The sequence below is a fragment of the Brassica napus genome, chromosome C9, assembly GCF_020379485.1.
Source record: "Brassica napus cultivar Da-Ae chromosome C9, Da-Ae, whole genome shotgun sequence".
Lineage (NCBI taxonomy): Eukaryota > Viridiplantae > Streptophyta > Magnoliopsida > Brassicales > Brassicaceae > Brassica > Brassica napus.
In genome coordinates, this window is record NC_063452.1 from 28155650 (window position 1) to 28180456 (window position 24807).

The 24807-nt window shown below is 36.4% G+C and overlaps 1 protein-coding gene, 1 long non-coding RNA gene and 1 pseudogene across 2 annotated transcripts; 2 read left to right on the forward strand and 1 right to left on the reverse strand.

Annotated features, from left to right (window-relative positions):
• The first annotated feature begins 1351 nt into the window (after nucleotides 1-1351).
• LOC106418629 (UDP-glucuronate 4-epimerase 5-like) lies at nucleotides 1352-3145 on the forward strand. Its single transcript, XM_013859371.3, has one exon. It carries the CDS (start codon nucleotides 1493-1495, stop codon nucleotides 2798-2800), a length of 1308 nt encoding a protein of 435 aa, XP_013714825.2. The 5' UTR covers nucleotides 1352-1492; the 3' UTR covers nucleotides 2801-3145.
• Nucleotides 3146-9855: 6710 nt separating this feature from the next.
• Nucleotides 9856-11297, reverse strand: LOC106417742. The gene is made up of 4 exons (XR_002661458.2): nucleotides 10973-11297; nucleotides 10609-10778; nucleotides 10162-10401; nucleotides 9856-10069 (listed from the first exon to the last, which is right to left on the reverse strand). It is a non-coding gene; the product is annotated as an uncharacterized LOC106417742 (long non-coding RNA).
• A 5953-nt stretch (nucleotides 11298-17250) lies between these two features.
• LOC106417178 lies at nucleotides 17251-23655 on the forward strand (annotated as a pseudogene).
• Nucleotides 23656-24807: the final 1152 nt, after the last annotated feature.

Below are 24807 nucleotides of genomic sequence, written 5' to 3' on the forward strand. Positions count from 1 at the left end.
CTATCAACCTAACTCTCAATCAACAAGATCAATCAAAACAAATAAGAATCAAACATGCTTCAATTCGGATTTAGAACATGCTATTTAGGGTAAAACGAATTTAGGGCTTTCAGAAAACAGAAACAGATCAGAAGGTAAAATATTCTAGCAACCTAACCTCAAAACATGAAAAGATTTAATCAAACAAGAACAATCATCAAAACAGATTCACATTAGGGTTTAGGGTTTTGATTCGATTTCTAGCAATTTTAGGGTTTACGTTTTATGGGTTTTGATTTAATCATAGATCAAGGGAGATTTAAGCACACAATATGATCATTGGATCATAGGGTTTTGAGATTCAAAACCGATTAGGGTTTTGAGTTTAATTGATCAATAGATCAATCTCGATTTAGGGTGTGGGGATCGAACTTTTAGAGCTTCGATTTACTCCTTAGGGTTTGATCTATTATCCTATGGCTTTTATCATAAAGATTAGGTTTTATGGTTTCATTCTTTATCAATCAACCCAATTCAATTCATATGTTCTTAGAATTCGAATTACCTTTAGCTTAGTTGATTGTTGAAACCGGACCACCAAATAATGAACCTCGAGCTGGACAGTAACGGGACGCGAGCTGGCCTGGAACGGATTGAGGCTGAGATCGCGAGCGGCTGATCGTTGAACGGGAGCTGTTGCTGTCGGATCGCGAGCGGCTATGATGCGAACGGGACGCTTGCTGTCTGGAACGCGAGCTGTCCTGGATCAAGAGCTGAGGCTGAATTCGTCTGAGTTGAGATCGTCTGAAGCTGAGACGGGAACGCGGGGTTGCTGATCGGAAACACGTAGGATCGGGATGCAATCGGGGTTAGGGTGTTCACCGGGTAGGATTAGGGTTTATCGATTTTTGGTTTTAGCTTTAGGGTTTTAGAGGCTATCGTGCTGATAACGTGTTATAAAACTAAGGAGAATAGTTTGTATATTTATTCATAAAATAGTATGGTTCATTTATATAAGGATTACAAGATATAGAAATATGAAAATTATCCAAAACCTAATCCAACTAGGATTAGGAAAACTACTAAGACAAGAGAAAGGAAAAACATCCCAAAGACTTAGCCGCCTATGTGTATGAGCCGAGTATGGTTTTGAAAGATGGTATGGTTATGGGCTATCCACAATATGATTTATAACGGAATCCGGATAGTGATCCGAACGGAATATCCAGATCTAAGAACACATTAAAATCATTAGCCTTGAAAGGCAATCAAGATACAGGATTAAATCCAATATAATCTCTGACAGCTAAATTACCATGACTTGAAGATTTAACCAAAAATATATAGTTTTAATCATAGATAAATCAATTATGAATAAAGCCACGTAGAGAGAGAGAAGTACAAGTAAAAGAAGTCTCTTCTTCGTTCCCGGAATATCCTCATTTTGACTTGCTCCTCCATCGTTGCTCTCTACCACCCAACAACCCTAACCCTAATCGATTCGCCGGCCGAAATGTCTCACCTTGACGATCTTCCTTCCACTCCCGGAAAGTACAAGACCGATAAAGCCCTCCCGTACGGAATCCTCCACCACCACCGTTACCTCCGCCTCTCGAAACCCACGCTCTGGGCCTCTCTCTTCCTCGCTCTCTTCCTCTTCTACCTCCTCTTATCCCCTCCCCCGACCCCTTCTCGCCGCAGCCTCAACGACTCATCCCTCTCCGCCGCTAAATACGGCGGCTCTCAGTGGGAGAAACAAGTCCGCAAATCCGCCCATCCCAGGTCCCGCGGCGGTTTAACCGTTCTGGTCACCGGCGCCGCCGGATTCGTCGGAACCCACGTCTCGATCGCGCTGCGGAGACGCGGCGACGGGGTCCTGGGCCTCGACAATTTCAACCGGTACTACGATCCGAAGCTGAAGCGAGCGAGACAAGGGCTTCTGGAGAGATCGGGAGTCTTCGTCGTGGAAGGAGACATAAACGACGCCGTTTTGCTGAAGAAGCTCTTCGACGTCGTCCTCTTCACGCACGTGATGCATCTAGCCGCTCAAGCGGGCGTTCGTTACGCGATGCAAAACCCTGGATCGTATGTGAACAGCAACATCGCTGGGTTCGTGAATCTGCTCGAAGTATCGAAAGCTGCGAATCCTCAGCCTGCGGTTGTCTGGGCTTCTTCTAGCTCTGTTTACGGTCTCAACAAGAAAGTGCCCTTCTCGGAGATAGACCGTACGGATCACCCCGCGAGCTTATACGCGGCCACGAAGAAAGCAGGCGAAGGGATAGCTCATACTTACAACCACATCTACGGTTTGTCGCTAACCGGTCTGAGATTCTTCACGGTTTACGGGCCTTGGGGGAGACCAGACATGGCCTACTTCTTCTTCACTAAGGATATACTCAAAGGGAAGACGATTACGGTGTTCGAGTCTCCTGATAAAGGTAGTGTCGCTAGGGACTTCACTTACATTGATGATATTGTGAAAGGCTGTTTAGGTGCGTTGGATACTGCTGAGAAGAGTACTGGTAGTGGTGGGAAGAAGAAAGGTCCTGCTATGTTTAGGATTTACAATCTGGGGAATACTTCGCCTGTTCCTGTTACTAAGCTTGTGAAGATATTGGAGAAGCTGTTGAAGATGAAAGCTAAGAAAAAGGTCATGCCTTTGCCGAGGAATGGGGACGTTGAGTTCACTCATGCGAACATCACGTTGGCGCAGAGTGAGATTGGGTATAAACCTGCGGTTGATCTTGAGACGGGTTTGAAGAAGTTTGTGAAATGGTATATGGGGTTTTACTCTGCCTCGAAGAAGAAGAGTTCTTGGTGAGCTCTCTCTCACTTTCTACTCTCTACTCAACTCATGGTCTCAGTTTATGGTTGAACTTCGAGTCCTTGCATCGCTGATGAAGATTGGCTCTACTTTTAATGGACAAACATTTGGTTATCTCAACATAAAAGCTACCTACGTATTTTGCATTGGTTCTGTATTGGTAGATTTTTCTTCATTTGTTTGCTAGTAGATTTTGAGCAATGTACAGCTTCAGGACTTTAGGTGTGTTTTGGAAACTTAATTGTCTCAATATCGGAAGAATAAAATCAGCTTTGAGAGTTTGATGCATATGCACTCTGTAGTAAATCAATCTATTATGTTTGTTAACTTGTTTCTTGTGAATTGCCCATCTTTATAATGTTATATGCCTATAGATTCGTAAAAACCGCAAAAACTAATTTTCTCGTCACCGCACCAACACATATTAGGTATTCTCAAAGTTTTTACTCTTGTTTGGCAACCATATGTCCCACTCATGTGGGAATAACCCGGAATTTGACTCATTAGGCGAAAAAGATTTCAAAAGAAGAAAATGGATGAAAGCAAAGGGGATAAGGGATTGGGAAAATAGAAGAAATGGGGAAAACTCAAATATATGGTTTACATAGAATGTTAGGTTAGTTTGGCGGGGTGTGATATTTTAGAATTTTTGTGGAATTTTTTTAGGAAATTGAGTTGGAAGTTTTTTTTTTGTTCAAATAGGAAAAAACTCAAAAACATTTTACCTAAATTTGTAGTTTCACTAAAATCGTCAAAGTTATATTTCTATGTTTTAGTTTTTTTAAGTTATAATGTGTTTAAAATACATATATTACGGTTGGCCGATGATTTTCAATCTTACTTAATCATTTTTTTTCTAATAATGTTATAATATATGCAGACCCGGTTTAAAAATTGTTTGGGCCTTGTGCGATGATATAAAAAACAGAAACAAACTATGGTGTATTACTTATTTTTGTGAAATTTTGGACTTTATTTTGCAAATTTTTAGAAACTTTGGACCCTAAAATATTAAGGGAGATTTAGCGTAATACATCAATCGGAAGCCAAAATTTTGAGACTCACACCTGACAAGACTTTAAGGTAAATTATTGTACTTTTTGTGCCTTGAAATACCAAAATTGTCCATATCTTCTTCTTCTCCTTCTTCATTAATCTTCTTCTCCATCTCAAATTCATACAATTTTTATTCTAGTTTTGCTGATGTAGGATCTTCCACAATAATTCAATGCTCATATAATTTGGAATAATTTGTACTCACTTCTTCTCAATTTGCATATATGTTGGATCCTCCACAGAATCTTCCAGATTTTAACCCTTGCAATGAACTTCATTATTACAATCAACTCTTCAAATCCACATTAACCAATTTCATTTATGAATCTCTTAATCACCGTCATTTTCCGCTATAATCTTAATATCACCTCAATCCACATCATAACAACAAACACTGGTTTATTAATATACACCTGACAAGACGTAAAAGTAAATTACTGTACTTTTTGTGCCTTGAAATGCCAAAATTGCCCATACCTTCTTCTTCATTAATCTTTTTCTCTATCTCAAATTCATACAAATTTTTATTCTAGTTTCGCCGATGTGGAATATTCCACAAAAATTCAACGCTCATTTCAACTGGAATAATTTTCACTCACTTCTTCTCAAACCTGCATATATGTTGGATCCTCCACAGAAACTCCCAGATTTTAATCCTTGCAATGAATTTCATTGTTATAATAAACTCCTCAAATCCACTTTAACCAATTTCATCTATGAATCTTTTAATCACCGTCATTTTTTCGCTCTAGTCTTAATATCACTTCAATCCACATCATAACATCAGACACTGGTTTATTAATATACTAAGAAGATAACTTAATTGTTATTGGTTAATTTTCATGTTAGTTGGATAAGGAACCAATGACGATTCTTTAGGAAATAGATAACAATTGGGAAACAACTAACAAAAATATTATCAACACTAAAAAAAATCAATACTACACTTAAAAATGAATATTTATTATTTGGTATCAAATCATATATCAGCTAAGAAATCACGTATCATATAACAATTCACGTATCTACTAATATATCATGTAAAGATTCATGCATCAACTAATTAATTATGTATCATAAAAATGCATCCGCTAAAAAACTATGTATTGTTTACTAAACCATGTATCAATTAAAGAAATCTATTTTGTACCATTTAATCAGTCATTTATTAATTAGTCGTAATTTATTTGTAACAGCTAATAACATATGTATCAATTATAAACAACTAGGGTTGGCCCGCCCGTAATAAAAACTATTTTATATAAATATATATTAATTTATGAAGCATTTAAAAAATCAGCGTGGAATGAAAACGATTTTATGAAATCATAAACGAATAAATAATGAATAGAATTCTGAGACATGGATACAAATTTATTTTTAGGTCCGTTGTTTGGTTATATATGTGAATTATAAATTTTAAGGGATCGCTTTTTTAGAATATAAGGAGATGGTAACTTAGAGTCTTTGTATTTGGGTAAGTTTATAATACAGTACCTAAAATGGTCCGAAAGAGAGCAGTGTTTAGATGTGATTTATGCTGAACAACTAATTTTATTTGGCTTATATAATAAGTTGGGAAGAGGTTTTAGTGTTTTACATTTTCTACTATTGATGCTTGACTTTTGGTATGGTTATCATTCTTTCCTTAATTACTTTTACTTACGTTCAAGTACAAATCAAGACTGGTGGCTAAAGGATACATTCAACTGCATAGTATTGATTTCGAGGAAGTGTTCGCGCCCGTGGCACGCATTGAAACCGTCAGGTTTATCATTGCACTAGCAGCTTCACGAGGATGGGAGATTCACCACTTAGATGTCAAGACCGCGTTCCTTAATGGAGATTTAAAAGAAGTAGTGTTTGTAAGCCAACCTGAAGGCTTCGAAGTTAAAGGTCAGGAGCATAAGGTATACAAACTCAATAAAGCCCTATATGGTCTAAGACAAGCCCCAAGAGCTTGGAATGAGAAGCTAAACAAGGTTCTTGAGAAGTTAAACTTCAATCGGTGCTCGAAAGAACCTTCCTTGTACCGCAAGCAACAGAAAGATCGCCTTCTCCTAGTTGCCGTATACGTTGACGATCTACTGGTTGCAGGCTCCGACCAAGACATGATAAGTGAGTTCAAAAAGGAGATGTCAAGTAACTTTGAGATGAGTGATCTCGGGCTATTAACTTACTACCTTGGAATCGAAGTGTGCCAAGAGAAAGGAAAAATAACTTTGTGTCAGTCAAGATATGCAAATAAAATCTTGACTGAAACAGGTATGTTCGAGTGTAATGCTACACAAACACAGATGGAGTTTGGTTTAAAGGTCTCAAATGCTGAAGAAGAAGAGAGTATTGACGAAAAGGATTATAGGCGAAAGATTGGATGTCTTCGCTATTTACTCACACGCGCCCAGACCTTGCGTTCTGTGTAGGACTACCTAGCAGGTACATGCACGATCCCAAAAGATCCCATGGAGCCGCGTTGAAGCACGTCCTGAGGTATCTTAAAGGATCAACGACACTAGGCCTCGTATACAAGCAAGCGACTGCAATGGAGATCCAAGGCTTTAGTGATTCAAGCCATAATATTGATGATGATGGTGGTAGGAGTGCTACATGCCACATCTTTTACTTGAATGATTGTCCTATCACTTGGTGTTCTCAAAAACAAAAGACAGTAGCACTATCATCTTGTGAAGCTGAGTTTATGGCTGCAACTGAAGCTGCAAAACAAGCCATATGGCTTCAAGATTTGCTCGAAGAGGTTACGGGTCAACCAAGGCAAAAGATAGTGGTGCGGCTTGATAACAAATCGGCTATTGCCCTCACCAAAAATCCGGTCTTCCACCGTCGGAGTAAGCATATACACAAGCGCTATCACTTCATTCGGGAATGCATCGAGAACGAGCAAGTTGACGTCCAACATGTGCCAGGAGCAGAACAAAAGGCAGACATGTTAACTAAAGCTTTGGGAAGAATCAAGTTCAAGGAAATGAAGGATCTTGTTGGAGTTCTAGATATTGAAGAAGTTAACTTTAAATTTAAGGGGGAGAATGTTGGAGATAAACATAAAGATAACATAAAGTTAAGTTACACCAATCCTAATGAGTATAGGATTGGAGAAAAAAAAGAAATATGTGTTCCTAATGAGTTTAGGAAATATAGTCTCTATATAAAGAGTTGCAAGAGTGTTGCATACCTTTGTGAGAGTTTTAGAGATTGTGTGTTTTGTGTGGTTAAGCTTTGAGTGATTCTTAAACTAATAAAGAAGAGTTTCTTTGTATCGAGTTCATACAATCTTTAGGCTTACAGAAGCAACCATGAATCTTCCTCTCCACTTGGTGTAAATTACTTTCTTCTTTTATCTATTAACAGCTTGTCTTTAGCTTTTTTTCTCTAAAGTCAAAGTCATAACTTTTTGTTATTTCTCCCTCTCTCTCTCATAGCTGAAGTTTCATGTCTTGTCTGCCCCTACATCTGTTTGCTCCATCGATCATTCTAATGAATTCCTCGTTTTACATTACAGTGGCTACTGCTCTCGCGGTTGCACTTTTCTGTGTACTTGGTATACAAAAAACCCAGACCAGTGGAGCCTTCGTCATCCCTTAGAATTGATTCGACAATCATTTATGCTACAACATTTGTCTTAGGAGCCTTGAAAACTCCTAACATCAATATACAGAGTTGCAAGAGTGTTGCAAGAGTGTTTTGTGGTTTTGTGAGAGTTTTAGAGATTGTGTGTTTTGTGTGGTTAAGCTTTGAGTGATTCTTAAACTAATAAAGAAGAGTTTCTTTGTATCGAGTTCATACAATCTTTAGGCTTACAGAAGCAACCATGAATTTTCCTCTCCACTTGGTGTAAATTACTTTCTTCTTTTATCTATTAACAGCTTGTCTTTAGCTTTTTTTTCTTTAAAGTCAAAGTCATAACTTTTTGTTATTTCTCTCTCTCTCTCTCTCATAGCTGAAGTTTCATATCTTGTCTGCCCGACTAACTCCATATACCCCGTACCCCCTTAAATGAATTCTCACTGCCACATCTCTATTCTCTTTACCCTTTTATCCTTGCACTCACCAAAATAGTCTTTCTCTATTTATTTCTTCAATTGAATAAACAACCACAATTCAACTACCTACATGGCCCACAAGACAACCTTAACCAATGAGAGCTCAGTTGGCCCACATATCATTCTTCTTCCTCGTACTCTCTCCTCCTCTTCAACCTCCATTGGCGATTTTGAAGCTCCTAAAACAGGTAAGTCTTATTCGTTTGAGATGATTTTTTTTTGTAAAATAACATTAAAATGTCGTGTATATCATGGGCAGTGTTTAAAATATACGATTTGATGAAATTTTGAGAGATTTAAAACGATTTCAAAAACTGTGTTTAGGGCTTTCGGGCATTTTTTATGCCCGTTTTTGATGAATTTTTTGCTGAAAAGTTATTAAAACAAGTGTATATCTCGGCTAGTGTAAAAAAAAAAAGATCCAATGAAAATTATGAGAGATTAAAAAAGATTTTGAAAACTGTGTTTAGAGATTTTGGGTATATTTTATGTGTGTTTTGATGATTTTCTGTGTGAAATTTCATTTAAGATGAATTATACATCATTGGTAATGTAAAATCCTAACAATATCGTCCTAAAAACGGATTAGTTAGTACAAGGATAAGTTATGGGTATTACTGGTATAACTAGTTTTACTAAGGCAAAATAGTTTTACTGGAAATACTAGGATTACTATATTTATATTTCTTACTAGTATTTCTAGTATTACTATATATAGTACTGAATTAAATTAGTATTAGTAAGAGAAGATTGTACGGTGTGAGAATTAATTCTAAGCATCTTAATAATGATAATTCTAATGATATTCTATTTTATTTCAAGAAAAAATGCAAAATCCGCCTTGTACAATCATTTGTTTTGATTACGGAGGATATTATATGAAGGATAGGGCTGAAATAAAATGGATATCGAGAGATGCTGAAGGAGAAGATGAAATTCACACGATTGTGTTGAAGAAATCAGCGGAGGAGGTCACATACTTTGCTTTGGTTGAGCGTATTTGCAGAAAGTTAAAGGTAGATGAATCTAAGATGGAAGCGAAGCTTAGTTACTTTCCAATGGTATTGTATTCAAATAATCCATCATATATCTGGAATGATGAAGACGTTTTTGGTTATCTACTGCAAGTTAATCATAAGCTAGTTAGCAAAAAAAAAAAAGTTAATCATGAGCAGTGTATAAGTGTTCCACATGTGGAGTTCAACAATGATATAGACAAAGTTGATTATGTGTAATTTTGACTATTAGGATTACTAGTTTTATTATTAGTAAGTCGGACTACTAAGATTACTGGTTTTATTATATGTTATTCGGACTACCATATATATTGCAAGTAATACGTATGTTTAGTATATAAAACCCATATATTTATGTTAATAGACTACATATATAGTAAATATGTATATTTAAAACTATTTTTTGATGATTATTTTCAACAGTTTAAGAAAACTTATCATTTTCTAAAAAAACTTCCTTAACTTTCATTGTTAGTATGTGAATGGTTAGGCTATAGTAAGAAGAATCTAACGAAATATGTATTTCTGGCAAATTTTTGCTGCAAATGTTTTCTTTACCAATAATCATAATGTAAAATCATTGGTTTTACTACAAAAATTTCTCTTTTGTCATGGTTTAACTAGATAAACGTAAAAATTGCCAAAGTATTACTATGTGTAAAGTAGTATTACTATCTCCTTGAAGATTACCATGAATTACTAAGTGTTAAATATAATATTAAATCTATTTATAACGGCTGCACGTTTTACGTGTAAATTTTTTTTTTCTTTTAAAAAATCCCTTATTTTAATATTATATATTTTAGTGTTTTACATGTGTTAATCATTTCTGGTATTTCATTTTATAGTGGTTTTTAGGCATAGTAAACCTAATATATCCAGTTATCTGACTAACTCATTTTTGGGCATAGTAGACCTAGTAAATCCATGCAACACACCAAGTTTTAAACATTTAAAAGCATTATCCTACCAAATTTGAAACATCCAAAATATTTAAATAACATCCTAAATACATAAATAAAAGATAAACAACTAAGAAAGGCCAATATCATCTTCCTTTAGAATGAGATGCTTCACATCGTTGAACTCCACCTCAGTTCCAGCGTACTTGTAGAGTAAATGATTTGTGCTCCAGTCTACACCACAAGAAGAAAGGCCAATATTAGCATGAAACCGAAGCAAACGAAGAAAGAGCAGCGGCTTGAAGGGGATTGTGAGGTTTACTTACAGGGACAGTGATATCAACTTTGTTCTTCCCAATAATTCCCCTTTCACCCACATCAACGACTTCACCTCCTTGAGGTTTCGATTGACCTGTAGATGGAAGTAAGATACCTCCCATTGTCTTCTCCTCTGCCTCCTTGATCTTTGACCCTGTAGATGGAAGTAAGATACCTCTCATTGTCTTCTCCTCTGCCTCCTTGATCTTCACCAAAATTCTATCTCCCATTGGCTTAATTGAAGTGTACTGTAAATAACACAAGAAACAATCAAAAACTTATAATTCATAACTAAAGGAGAAGGAATGTATCCAAATATCTTTACAAACCAAGCTTGTAAAAATAACCTAAAGCTATGTTTTTTTTTTCATCTGGCCAGAGCTATGGAAACAGCAAATCCAAACATTCAGACAAGTTTTTTCACAGGTTCAATCAAATGAGCAAGTAGTACATACCTTAGGAGCAACGACAGAAGCAGCTTTGACAACCAAAGAACGGAACTGGCTCTGCTTAAGGGTGCCTGGTTTCAAAGTTCCAAACTAGGCACTCGAAACTCTGAGCGAGGCTAAGCTCTTGACTGACACGGTAACTGGTGATACTGAAAGTTGTGTCGTCGCCATTTCCCCTATCAGTCAAACACACATAAAACTTACAATTGTTAGATTCGACCCAGATTTGACCAATTTTCTGCAAAAACCAGTCACTATTGAGAGATCTCATTGGTTTCTCCGCCCAAAGATAAGACCTTTTATGTTCAATTCTCTCTGTGAACCGATAGTGAAGAGAGAGGGTAGACAAGTAACGAGAAGAGATTCATACCTTGAGGATAAGAGAAAGGATTGTGACTTAAAGGAGTGACGTCGACGTCGTCTTCTTGACTCATTATTGTTTCCAGCGCGACGTGACCACTGTTGCCGTTGTTGCTGCTGATGATTCTGCTGGTACGACTGATAATCAGGATTCGGCGGTCTCCACGTCCCGGCTGATATCTTGTCGGTCAGCGAAAGAACAGAACAAAAAACGAATCGAAAAGTTCTAATTTGTTTATTCACAAATTGAAGAAGAGAAAGCGTTATAGAAAAACTTTCTCGGGAAAAAAATTGGTTAGAGGGAATAGAAAGTGACAAATACGCTCTCAGTTGTTCTTGTCGGAGGGCTTCAAAGGGTTTAGTTGGAACGAAACACAGTCGTTTTAGCTTTAGATGGGTCGGTTTTGGTGATCGGGTTTGGGTGGTCGAATCTTTGGATTGGGCCGTGTAAATATTCTAGTTTACTAAGGAGCAATTCGTCTTTAGCCACTCATTAGCCACATTATCCATTTAAAAAAAATAAGAAAGTGTTATGAAATAACTTATAATTTATAGTATCGAAAAATTTAAATAAAAGTAGAATTTAATACCCGTAGGAAGCAAATAACACTAGTATAAGGGAGAGAGTTTATTATAAGAAGGAAGAAGAAAATGTAATGATTCTTTGATTATAAACTTTTGTTCTTGTTTTTGGTGTACAAAAGAGTGAGATGAGTGATGGTATTTATAGTGAACAACAATACATAAAATAACAAAGATAGTGCTTAATTTGGTAAATGAGTGGGTGATCATAGTGTTTGATGAGTAGATGATCATAGTGCTTGAGTTGGTAAAGGAGTGGATGATCATAGTGCTTGAGTTTGGTAAAGAAGTGGATGATCATTTCAATGCTTAATTTATAACACTCCCCCTTGATCATCCATCTTGTATTACGTGGTGCCTCGTTAAAAACCTAGTCATGGAAAACCCAATACGAAAAACCGTAGTAAAAGTAAAAAGAGTACAACTACGTAAGCTCCCCCTCGAATGAGTAGTCATAGAACCTTTAGAACAATGATAGATTTTCATCTCTCAAATTGTAACATTCTCTTTGGTTGTCTATCTTTTGTATGTTCTTTGTTGCCTCGTTAAAACCTTGTCATGGAAAAACCCAATGGGATAAAAAAAACCATGATAAGGAAAAAGAGTACAACCACACTTACTATCATATTTCTTTCTCTGGAAATAATATCTTCAGGATATGCATTCCAATCAACTCTCTTCAGAGAATTAAGCTTAAGAGAATAAACTCTATTCATTTCTATTATGATATCTAGGGCCTTTAGACTTCTTGTCCATAATTCTCTTTTGACTTAGACAATAGTTTATTGGTCTATTTGGATTTCAAACCAAATTTCTTACATATAATCGTATAGAAATTCGTCTCGTACATACGAATTATTCATTTGTAACTATAGAAGTTACTATTATGATTTTCTTTCTTTTCATATGAAATTACATCTTTCAGTAATGAAAAAGATTAATAATTTTCTTAAATAACACTCTTACGTATGGTATTTCAGGACCAAACATATACGAGCGTCTTAAATAAAATACTTTAAGGATCTTTATGATAACATCTCAGTTTTAGATCTCCAGTTTAGAATATAAAAACAATATAGTATTGTCAAGAGTTTTCTTCCAAAATATAATTTTTCTATAACTCTTCAGGAGTTTTGATTATATTCAAATCATGATTCTATTGATTTATAATCTCTTGATAAATACAAATGGATACATTTGTTAACCTTATAATATTTCATATATCCCATAAAATAGTTTGTTTCAATTCGATCGAATATGCAGAGTTCCCGGGAACATGATTTTGATATCATCAATCCTTCATGGATTATACTTTCAGGGATTAACATTTTTCAAGTGGATTGTTTCATTCAAGTTCTTCCTTTATTACCAGACTATAAGGAACTTGAAACTAGTTGCATCTACCACATGAAATTATGTCTCTTCACAATTAATTTCATATTGATCCTTCTTTGTGTGCAACGGTTCATTTACATCTCACTTGTTTTACACCTTTTAGTGTATGGACTACTGGTCCAAATACTTCTCTATTTCACAAGAAGTTTATATCTTTGTCTATTGCATCTTTCTGATTTGGCCAATCATTTCTTTGTGTACACTTTTCAATAGACTTTCTTTCATGATCCTCTTTCTCATTTATTATATCAACTGCTACTTTGCATGTATAATATCATCGACGTCAATTTTCTTATCGGTTCCATTTTGTTTCATACATGACATAACTTATTGAGATCTCTTCATTTGTCTCAGGTACCTGAATTTTCGTCAGTCATGTTTAATTTCTCTTCTGGAGATCATACAAAACTATATTGCCTCGTTTTGACCATTATCAATATATGCTCCTTTTCATTTACGAGGATTTATCTTGGGAACCAATCTGTCTACCACGCTGCAGGCGTGACTAGCAGTTTGATATTGTTCTTGTAGAACATTTATTCTTATTGGAGCATTTACAGCTGGTATATGTGACTTGATCACTATATTTATATGGGTCGTGTCTGGCAACTGCTTTAGTAAGTTTTGAAATGAATTATCTTTTGGACTTCTATTTCACATTGTGTTTAGCCCGAGGATCAATGATAATTCATTTCAACTTATTTTCTTTTCCAGCTGTTTATTTTCTCCCCCTTATGTTGGAAGTACTAACTCACTTTTAGAATTCATGTATAGCCTTACTTATATTTTTCGGGATGGCTCTGGATTCTTAAGTGTCAATAGAGATTTATATCCAACATATATTTCCAACCTCATTTGAAAACACATCTTCATTTGAAGCTCTGTGGCGGAGCAACATCCAACATTCTTAGATGAAAATGATTGGTTTCTGATCCTATACCAATGATGGGGAGAACTAGTGAATATTTATTGGCTTGATGCGAACCAGTGTTGCTCAAAATGTTTAGCACTTATCTCAGTGAATGTGCTATAGTCGTTAAAGACTTTAAGAAGTGAATTCACCAATATTATAAAAATGCATAGTGGGTGATCAGTCCACTAACATCTTCGTTATTTATGCCAATATCTTATTTTGGCTGGTGAAAACCATATTACCCTTTTATCTTATGGGTAAACAACATATGTCAAATCATTCAGAAGAATCTTCTGGTTCTTATATGACTATGCATATGATTAAGTATATATTCGCATTATTAATGAACCAAAATGGTCTAACTGATTCATGCCAAATGTAAACTTCTAGTTTACTATACATTTATCTTCATTATACTAATCTTTGTGTAGTACAATATATAAGAGGCTGTAGATATTTTCTCTAAAATACTTATACTGCTTTGAGAATTATTTCTGATTGAAATGTATATATCATTTCGTTTGCTTATTGTCTCAACATAAGTGTCTCAAAATCTTACGGATTTACTTTGAGAAAAATTCATCAATCTTAGTTTTAGTGTAAACATAATCTTCTGGATGTTTGACTTATCATAAAAAGTGAGATTCTTTAACTCTTCCCCTCGAGATTATAATACTACAGGTTTATCAATCTCGAATGTATCTCATTTTCTTAATCAACAACATATCCTACATGGGTTATGTATTTTTCGTAGATCCTTTTAACTTTTGATACTTATAAAAATACAATACCTTAAGAACTTTAAATTGCATTCTTAAGAACTTTAAATTAAATTTTTATGTGCAGTAATACTATGTATACTTCTGGAGCATCATATATATCCTCTTTTTAAGCATTCTATAAGTTTTTACTACCTTGTATTGTACACACAATAAATTTTCTTTCATCTTCAGATGAATTCATAATTTCTTTTCTTTATTACCATGTTTATTTTCTCAACTTTAAGTGAGAGTATGAGTTCTATAAAGAAACTCTTTGGACCTTGACCTCATTTATGCTCACGTCTAAAACCACTATTTATGAGTTTTTAAATGTCATATTCTCTTCAGGAGAATGAATCATAATCAACTAGACGTGATTTATCAATAGATATTTTTCAATATATATGCATCATAAAAAAATTTCTTGAAGAAATTTTACTTTTAAACTTAACATCCAACATAGTTGGCTTTATTTACAGACTTCAGGTCTTGTAATCTTTAAATGCAAAATACAAAATGAGCTTTAGGTAATCACTTCAGGTGATAATACCTTTTTTATATATATTATCTTCCAAAACTTATGGATCTTTTAGAGTCAAGCTTTAAACTTAAAATCCTCAATATAAATGGTAATAAAATCAAAATATTTCAAATATATATAAATATGTATTAACAAAGGTGTCTTATTATATCAGAAAATAAATAAAACTTTCATAGTAATTATTATATAGACTATATTATTACTCTCATGCTTTTTAACAAAGTTTAACCTATCAATCAATTTAATGAACAAATTTATATCACTGCCAACTTCATGCAAATTGATTTATCTAATCAAGTTTGTTAAACTTGTATATAAAGCATAAAAATACTTATCTTATAAACAGAAGTATATCGGCGATGAAAGTTTCAGCTGTTCACGTTTCTGAATTGGCTGATAACTTGTACATATCTTTCCGAGAGAATACACAATCCTGAAAACTTTAAATTTTGCTCATATAAACATGGCCATTACATTAGTAAATATCAACATATAATCCAAATTCTTTTATGATATTAGACCAAAGACTAATCGACAACAAAACTAACCGATTACAAATAATTTCTTTTATGATGTTAGACCATGAATCATAAAGTATGTTTCCTTAATACCATTAAATCATGAAGCATATTAAAGTATAATAAGCAAAATTTAATTCATAAAATAACTATTATTCTTACATATAGACAAGCGTTGATATATATATATATATATATCATCGTCTAAAATGACTATATATATATATATATATTTGTTTTTTTTTTTTTTTAGAATTTCGCAATTTTAAAATGAATCATTTATTATGAACTTCATAATTTAAAAACCGTTTACATTAATCATACAAGAAATTACAAGGAGAAGCGATGTAAATAAAATTAAACCGATATTCATCTTAAATTCACTCGGAGTAAATTCTCCAACGAATAAACCATAAATAGAAACACAAATAAAAATGGCACATAAAAACAAAAGTGCGCGAATCATCTTTCTTGAAATGAAAAATCGGAGGAGAGCGATTTGAAATTTTTGAGAGAAGATGAAATGTTTTGGATGATGAAATGGAGTGAAAATGAGTTGTATTTATAGATGAAAATTACTGTTCATGACCGTTGGAGAAAGGGGAAATTTTTGAAAAATTTTCTTTGTGACCGTTGGGGTTTAATCGAGTGCACCAAAAATTAGTCTGAAAATATCGTATTAAACGGTCAATCAAATCTATAAAATTTCATAAAAGTGAAAAATTATGACAATGAAATATTTATGTTATATGACAACAAATCATGCGACGGCTCAGCCGATCAATGCAGAATAATAAATAAATTATACGGCGGCTCGGCCGACCAATTAATAATAAACAGAATATAAGGCGGCTCAGCCGACCAATAAATAATAAACAGGATATAAGGCGGCTCGGCCGACCAATAAATAATAAACAGGATATAAGGCGGCTCGGCCGACCAATAAATAAATTAAATTACTAGTAAATAATATAGGCGGTATTCCGGCCATTATAACATGATATAAATAATAGTAGAGGCGGTATACCGACCATTATAACAGGGTATAAATGATACAAATAAATTTTACCGAATCGCAGAGTGATCGTGCTGATAACGTGTTATGAAATAACTTATAATTTATAGTATCGAGAAATTTAAATAAGAGTAGAATTTAATACCCGTAGGAAGCAAATAACACTAGTATAAGAGAGAGAGTTTATTATAAGAAGGAAGAAGAAAATGTAATGATTCTTTGATTATAAACTTTTGTTCTTGTTTTTGGTGTACAAAAGAGTGAGATGAGTGATGGTATTTATAGTGAACAACAATACATAAAATAACAAAGATAGTGCTTAATTTGGTAAATGAGTGGGTGATCATAGTGTTTGATGAGTAGATGATCATAGTGCTTGAGTTGGTAAAGGAGTGGATGATCATAGTGCTTGGGTTTGGTAAAGAAGTGGATGATCATTTCAATGCTTAATTTATAACAGAAAGAAATTATATTATCATACGGGGATTTTTGAAGAGGGCTTGGGGCATATCGAGTTAAAGTCCAGTTTGCCCCTACATCTGTTTGCTCCGTCGATCATTCTAATGAATTCCTCGTTTTACATTACAGTGGCTACTGCTCTCGCGGTTGCACTTTTCTGTGTACTTGGTATACAAAAAACCCAGACCAGTGGAGCCTTCGTCATCTCTGATCTCATCTCCTCCGTCTCGTTCGTCCCCTCAGTCACGAATCTGGACGCACCAAGTGTTCCGCGGGGAAGACGTAAGGAAAGGTCTTCTGAGTCATATTCAGAAGGGAGTTCAAAAGCAGAGGAATCGTTCCTTTCATTGATAACGAGATCAAGAGAGGCGAGTCAGTCGGTCCTGAGCTCTTTCGAGCGATTAGGGAATCAAAGATCGCCATTGTCTTGCTCTCAAAGAACTACTCTTCGTCTAGCTGGTGTCTCAACGAGTTGGTGGAGATTATGAGGTGCAGGGATGAGATTGGTCGTCAAACAGTGCTGACTGTGTTCTATCCAGTGGATCCCTCTGATGTGAGAAAGCAGACGGGAGACTTCGGGAAAGCCTTTGACAAAACCTGTGTCGGAAAAACGGAAGAGGTGAAGCAGAGATGGAGGCGAGCCTTGATGGACGTTGCCAATATACTCGGAGAGGACTCTCGCAACTGGTACGTATGTTCTCTTGACTGGTTTAAGGCGTGTGTGTGTTTATGAGTCCCTTACTCTCTCTCTCTCTCTCTCTCTCTCTCTCTCTTTTCATTTGATTCTTAGGGATAGAGAAGCGGACATGATTGTTAAAATTGCAAAACATGTGTCGGACGTGTTGAACTATACACCGTCGAGGGATTTTGATGACTATGTTGGACTCAGGCCTCATATCACAAAGATCAATTCCTTATTATGCCCAGAGTCTGGTGATGTGAGGATGATAGGGATCTTGGGTCCTCCTGGGATTGGCAAGACCACCGTTGCAAGATCTCTGGAGATTTCCAATTTGCTGTTTTTATAGAGAATATCAGGCTAACCTATATGAGACGCTGCCATGATGAGGGTTTTCTGGAGATCATGAAAGGTGAGCGGCAAAGGAAAATTAATTTACAAAGACGGCTCTTGTATGAAATATTCAACCTGAAGGATATCGAGATTCATCATCTAGGTGCGGTGCAAGAGAGGCTCAAGGACCACAATGTTCTTGTCATTCTTGATGGGGTTGATCAGTTAGAGCAACTAAATGCCATGGCCAAAGAAACTCAGTGGTTTGGCTATGGAAGTAGGATTATCATCACAACACAAGATCAAAGACTTTTGAGTGCACATGGTATAAGCCATATTTACAAGCTGAACCTTCCAGCTACGGATGAAGCTCTCCAGATCTTATGTCTATACGCTTTCGGTCAAAAGTTCCCCCACATGATGGTTTTAAGAAACTTGCTATGGAGTTTACTCAACTTGCGGGTGAACTTCCTCTGGGTCTTAGAGTTATGGGGTCTTATTTGCGAGGAATGTCCTTGGGCGAGTGGGAAGACGCACTACCAAGGTTAAGGACAGGCCTTGACGGTGAGATTGGTGAGATCGAAAGAACTCTAAGATTTAGCTACGACGCCTTAAGCTACAGAGATAAAGCTCTTTTTCTGCACATAGCATGTTTGTTTCACGGTTTTCGAGCTGACCATGTGAAACAGTGGCTTGCTAACAGCGGTTTGGACGTTAACCATGGATTGGAAGTCTTAACTCGTAAATCTCTCAAAACTTCAAATGTGGGTTTCTTAGGGATGCATTCTTTGCTGCAACAACTGGGGGTTGACATTGTCCGTAAAGAATCTATCAGAGAGCCTGGGAAACGTCAGTTTTTAGTAGATGTTGATGACATTTCTGATGTTATCACAGACAATGCAGTAAGGCCATGTTCGTTTGCTCACCTAGGTGATCCATCTGGGCGAAGATGCAAATCAATGTTCGTTTTGTGCATTATAATGCTACATCCAGATGGATCACCCAGCTGAATTTTTAAAAACTCATCTCAAATTGTCACCCAAATGAAGGTGAGTCTTGATGGTGCATCTGGATGCAGATGCATCTAGTTCAGTCCAAAATGATTAATGACAAAAATGACTTTTTAAAATCAAAATATCATTTTCAAACCGTAAATTCTATTTTCTTGCATATACATTTTTCCGCTATAACCAAAAAATACATTTTCTCGCAAAAACTGAAAAACACATTCCCGCAAAAACCGCAAGATGCGTTTTTCCGCAAAAAAAAATGTAAAACGCACATTTCCATAAAAACACATTTTTCAGTCAAACCAGTAAAATCGTACTTTTCGACCAAAACCGAAAAACGCATTTTCCCGTCAAAACCGAAAAAACGCATTTTCCCGCCAAACCCCAAAAAAACGCATTTTCCCGCGAAATCCCAAAAAAATGCATATTCCCGCCAAAACTCCAAAAAGCATTTTCCGGCCAAAACCGCAAAAAGCATTTTCTCGCCAAAACTGGAAAAACGCAATTTTCCCGCCAAAACCAGAAAAACACAATTTTCCCACAAAAACCGGAAAACAGAATTTTTCCGCCAAAACCGGAAAACGCAATTTTCCCGCCAAAACCGGAAAACACAATTTTCCCGCCAAAACCGAAAAACACAATTTTTCCGCCAAAACCTGAAAAATGCATTTTCCCGCCAAAACCAGAAAAACACAATTTTCCCGCGAAAACCAAAAAACACAATTTTCCCGCCAAAACCAAAAAAACACAATTTTCTCGCCAAAACCGGAAAAATGCAATTTTCCCGCCAAAACCGGAAAATACAATTTTCCCGCCAAAACCGAAAAGCCGAATTTTCCCGCCAAAACCGGAAAAACGCATTTTCCCGCCAAAACCTGAAAAACACAATTTTCCCGCCAAAACCGGAAAAAATGGAATTTTCCCGCCAAAACCGGAAAAACGCATTTTCCCGCCAAAACCAGAAAAACACAATTTCCCGCCAAAACCGGAAAACACAATTTTCCCACCAAAATCGCGAAAAAGCTTTTCCCTCCAAAATCACGAAAAAAAACTTTCCCGTCAAATCGTGAAAAAAAAACTTTTCTCGTTGAAAACACTTTTCCCGCCAAAACCGCAAAAATACACTTTTCCCGTCTAAACCGCAAAAACGTATTTTTCGCCAAACCCATAAAAACATATTTTCCGCCGAAACCACGAAAATACACTTTTTCGCCAAAAACATATTTTTCTTCAAAAACCGCAAAAATATTTTCCGCCAAAACGGTAAAAATGTTATTTTTCCGCCAAAACATAAAAAATTATATTTTAGTCATTTTATTAACAATTCCACCTGGATGCAGATGAAAGTTAAAAATTGAAAAGCAAACGAACATAGTTGCATTCAGATGATTCATCTGGATGCATGGACGAAATGAAGAAACGAACAACACCCAGATGGAGCATCTAGATAAGACATCTAGATGGACCATCTGAATGCATCTTCTAGATGTACAAACGAACAGGACCTAAGTATATATCTACAGCTGACTGACTACTTGTCGTCTAATATACGTACTTAGTCAATTAACTAAACCATACTCGTCTTTGCTTTGGAAATAACACATGGCACTGGGACTATTCTAGGCATAATGCTCAATATCTCTAAGATCGAGGACGCATTAGTGGTAGAAGAAAGCGTGTTTGATGGGATGACTAATCTTCAGTTTTTTTGATATTTCACCACTGTTTAAGGGATAAGCTGAACTTTCCTCTAGGTCTAAATTGTCTTCCTCGTAAACTCAGGTTACTGCGCTGGGACTACTGTCCATTGAGAGTTTGGCCCTCTACGTTCTCCACAAAGTTTCTGGTTGAACTTATCATGCGGGGGAGCAAATTTGAGAAGTTGTGGGAAGGAATCCAGGTAAAACACTTTTGTATTGAAAAAAAGAAACATCTTGACTGACTGACTCTAAACACATGAAGTGTGAACCAAGCGCTCGTAGCTTGGTGGTAAAGGAGGTACAGCTGTACTGTCCGCCACCCGGGTTCGAGTCTTGGTCACAACGGATTTAACATCCCTTCCGTTGGGGCGCTGGACTCCTTACGAGGGGATAGTTGGGAATGTGACTACCCAGATACCAGAGTTACAAATAAAAAAAAAAAAAACACATGAAGTGTGTGTGCCCTTTGTTTGTGCAGTCACTTAAGAATCTCAAGCGGATGGATTTGAGTGATGCCAGGAGCTTCCAAATCTCTCAAACGCCACTAACCTCGAGTCATTTCTTCTCTCGTTCTGCACGAGTCTATTGGAAATTCCTTCCTCTGTTGGAAACGGTACTAGTCTTAAGACACTGGATCTCAGTTGCACAAGTCTTGTGAACCTCCCATCCTCTATTTGTAATGCCACTAGTCTCGAGAAACTGATCCTAAGTGGTTGCTCCCGGTTGAAAACTTCCAGAGATCACCACAAACATCCAAGAGCTCAATCTGAGTAGTACAGCAATCGAAGAAATGCCTTCATCTCTAAGGTTGTGGTCTTGTCTCTATAAACTAGAGATGCAGAGGTGCAGAAGCCTGAAGGTGTTTCCACCTGTTCCTGAAGGAATTGAAGAGCTGGACTTGAGTGATACATTAATAGAAGAAGTTCCTCCGTGGATCGAGAATCTCTCTCAGCTTCGACACTTGGCTATGTTCAGATGCTGGAAGCTGGACAACGTTTCATTATCAAGAATATCCAAGATGGTAGGTGTTTCTTGTATGCATATTACTCGTGGTGATAAGGATACCTCTAGGTATGTGGAAGTAAACATCAGGTGGTTTTCTGACTTCTTAAACCAGTGGACTTTACAGACGGACATGTTACAGATTTGTCTACCAGAGACGGTTTACATTTCTCCACTGTCACTGTTCTTCATCCGTAATGATTTCAAGACTATTCCAGATTACATCAAACAACTTCCTCAACTAAAACAGCTTTCACTCTATGAATGTCGAAGTCTTGTATCGTTACCTCAGCCTCAAGATTCCCTTTCATCTCTAGATGCGGAGAACTGTGTCTCACTTGAGACAATAGATGGCTCCTTTCACAATCCAGACATCCGTCTGAATTTTTTGAACTGCGTCAAGTTGAATCATGAGGCTAGAGAGCTCATCCAGACATCGGTTTGCAAACATGCGCTTTTACCCGCTGGAGAAGTTTCCCGACACTTCATTCATCGAGCTACTGGAGGTTCCATAACAATCCATTTGAAAGAGAGGCATCTTCCTATGTTCTTGAAATTTAAGGCTTGTCTTTTAATGATCGACGACGAGGGCGATGTTGATGAGGAGGATGATGACTATGACGAGGAGGTCATATTCTATGGTGATTATGATACTTACCCACATAGCGATCATTATAGGAAACAGGATACTATGAGGCTATCTTGTCGCGTCGACGGCAAACAGAATGGGGTCACTACTCGATATGGATCGAGTGTGCATATATTACCAACTCCACGTGCATTCACAGACCATATCTTTGTATTTGAAGCTTCTTTTTCTTTAGACGAGTGCAACAATCCTGAAGGAGAAAGCGAATTTGTCTTTGACTTCAAGGTTCACGATTACTTTTGGGTGATAAAAGAGTGTGGTCTTCAACTCTTGGAGCTCCCTCATGTTCATGAAGACGACTGATGAGATGTTCCGATAGAGTACACAATTGGATGAAGAAGAATCTGGTGATGACGAGGAAAAGCATAAACCTGTCTCCTGCATATTTTAAAGGTAACATACGAAGCAAAAAAGAGGAAAAAAATTTGTAAGAAATGGCAGGTAAGCAGATCTTTTTTTTTTTTTTTTTTTTTTTTGACATCAATGAAAGGTAAGCAGATCATTTGTATGCTTTCAAAGCTTTGTTGCTTTCTGAAAGAGAGCAACTCCTCATGGAAGATAAACGTTGGTGGGATAGGACTTTTATGGGATCCTTGTGGGGGAGAGAAGCAGAAGTTCCACTTGGCATATAAACACACACATTGTACACTCTACGAGAATAATTAAACAGTGAATACAAATAATTTACAAAATATCGTTGGATATCTTGACTCTTCCTCTCCACTTGAAAATTGTGTATCCTTATCTATTTACTCGTCTTTACTCTTTTAGAGCACCTCCATCAGCAATATCAGGAAGTTCTAATCATTTAAAAAAATAATAATAATAACAAAATTAAAAAAAAAAAGCAAAAATTCTTAATTAAAATCTTTTAAGAAATTGTCTACATACTTAAGGGACAAATGTCATTTTTTTTACAACAAAAGAACTACTTAACTAAGAAACCGCCGTATTGGATAGCCAAACCGGAGGTGAAGAATCAACATATAACATAGCTAAAGGAGAACTCTTCGCACCACGTGCAGGCTGTCCGCCATTGTGTTTTGTACCCTTGGAATATGTCGAATTTTGAAATTAGGGAAGAAAATCTTACTGCGGTAAAACTCCTTCCATGTGTGTAGCAAAAATTTACCATTCTTCAGGTGACAACACCATCTTCACCAGTTGAGGACAATCCGTCGCAAATACTACATCTGAAAACTGCAGGATCTTCATGCACTCCATCGCCCAGATAAATGCTTCACATTCCGCATGTAGAGGTGATAGGCTTCATCTTAGATTCATTGCTCCCATCATGGCGTCTTCTGTACTCTCTCGACAGTACCAACCCTGTCCAGTGAAGGCATCCTGCTCCCTCCATGCCCCATCAATATAGCAAACTCTGTTGCCCATATTGCCAATTTGTGTCTGGCTGTAAATACTTATGTTGTTGTTCCAATAATTGCGCCTCAGCCCAAAGTGTTTCTTCAATCTTCTGGTTTACGCATTATTTCTTAAGGATTTCCATTCCTATTTTGATAATTTTTTTCATTTGTATTTTTCCACATAATCCATTTCTATTCTGATAAACCCATTTAGTAAAACCTTATAATTAACCGTAGATATACATTGCATCAATAACACGACCCAGTCTATAGAGAACCCCAACTTCAATAAAAGTCGCTGTAGAAAAATTCATTCTACTCTGTCATATGCCTTGCTCATATCTGTCTTGATTGCTAAAAACTTATCCTTGCAGCTATTGTTAGTACGTAGCCCATGGAACATCTCCTGTGCAATGAGAATATTATCTGAAATTAACCTTCCTGAGACAAAGGCAGATTGAGTCTCCGATATCAGATTTGGTAATAAACCTTTTAGCCTCTGGCATAATACATTTGAAATGATTTTATAACCCACATTGCATAAACTTATGGGTCTAAGCTCAGTCATTCGGTTTGGTCTCACCATCTTTGAAATGAGACAGATGTTTGTCAAATTAAGTCTATCATCAAACCTTCCCGTTCTCAAAAAATCATTAACCATGACAACTACATCATCCTTAATTATAGACCAAGACTGCTGGTAAAAAAGTGCAGTCATACCATCTGGTCCAGGGGTTTTTTCCGGGTGCATCATAAAGAGTGCAGCTTTAACCTCTTCTTTTGTTGCCATGGTTATCAGCCTTAGGTTCTGAGCTTCTGACTAAGGTAGGTACCTCCGCCAAGAAACCATCAAGATCCGCTGGCGAGGTTGTTCTGTGTTAACCCAATTTCCTTGCTCATTATGTAGCCCAATAATCCTATTAT

What these genes read in the sequence shown, in the direction of transcription:
- LOC106418629 (XM_013859371.3), top strand. Translation starts at nt 1,493, where the DNA reads ATGTCTCACCTTGACGATCTTCCTTCCACTCCCGGAAAGTACAAGACC.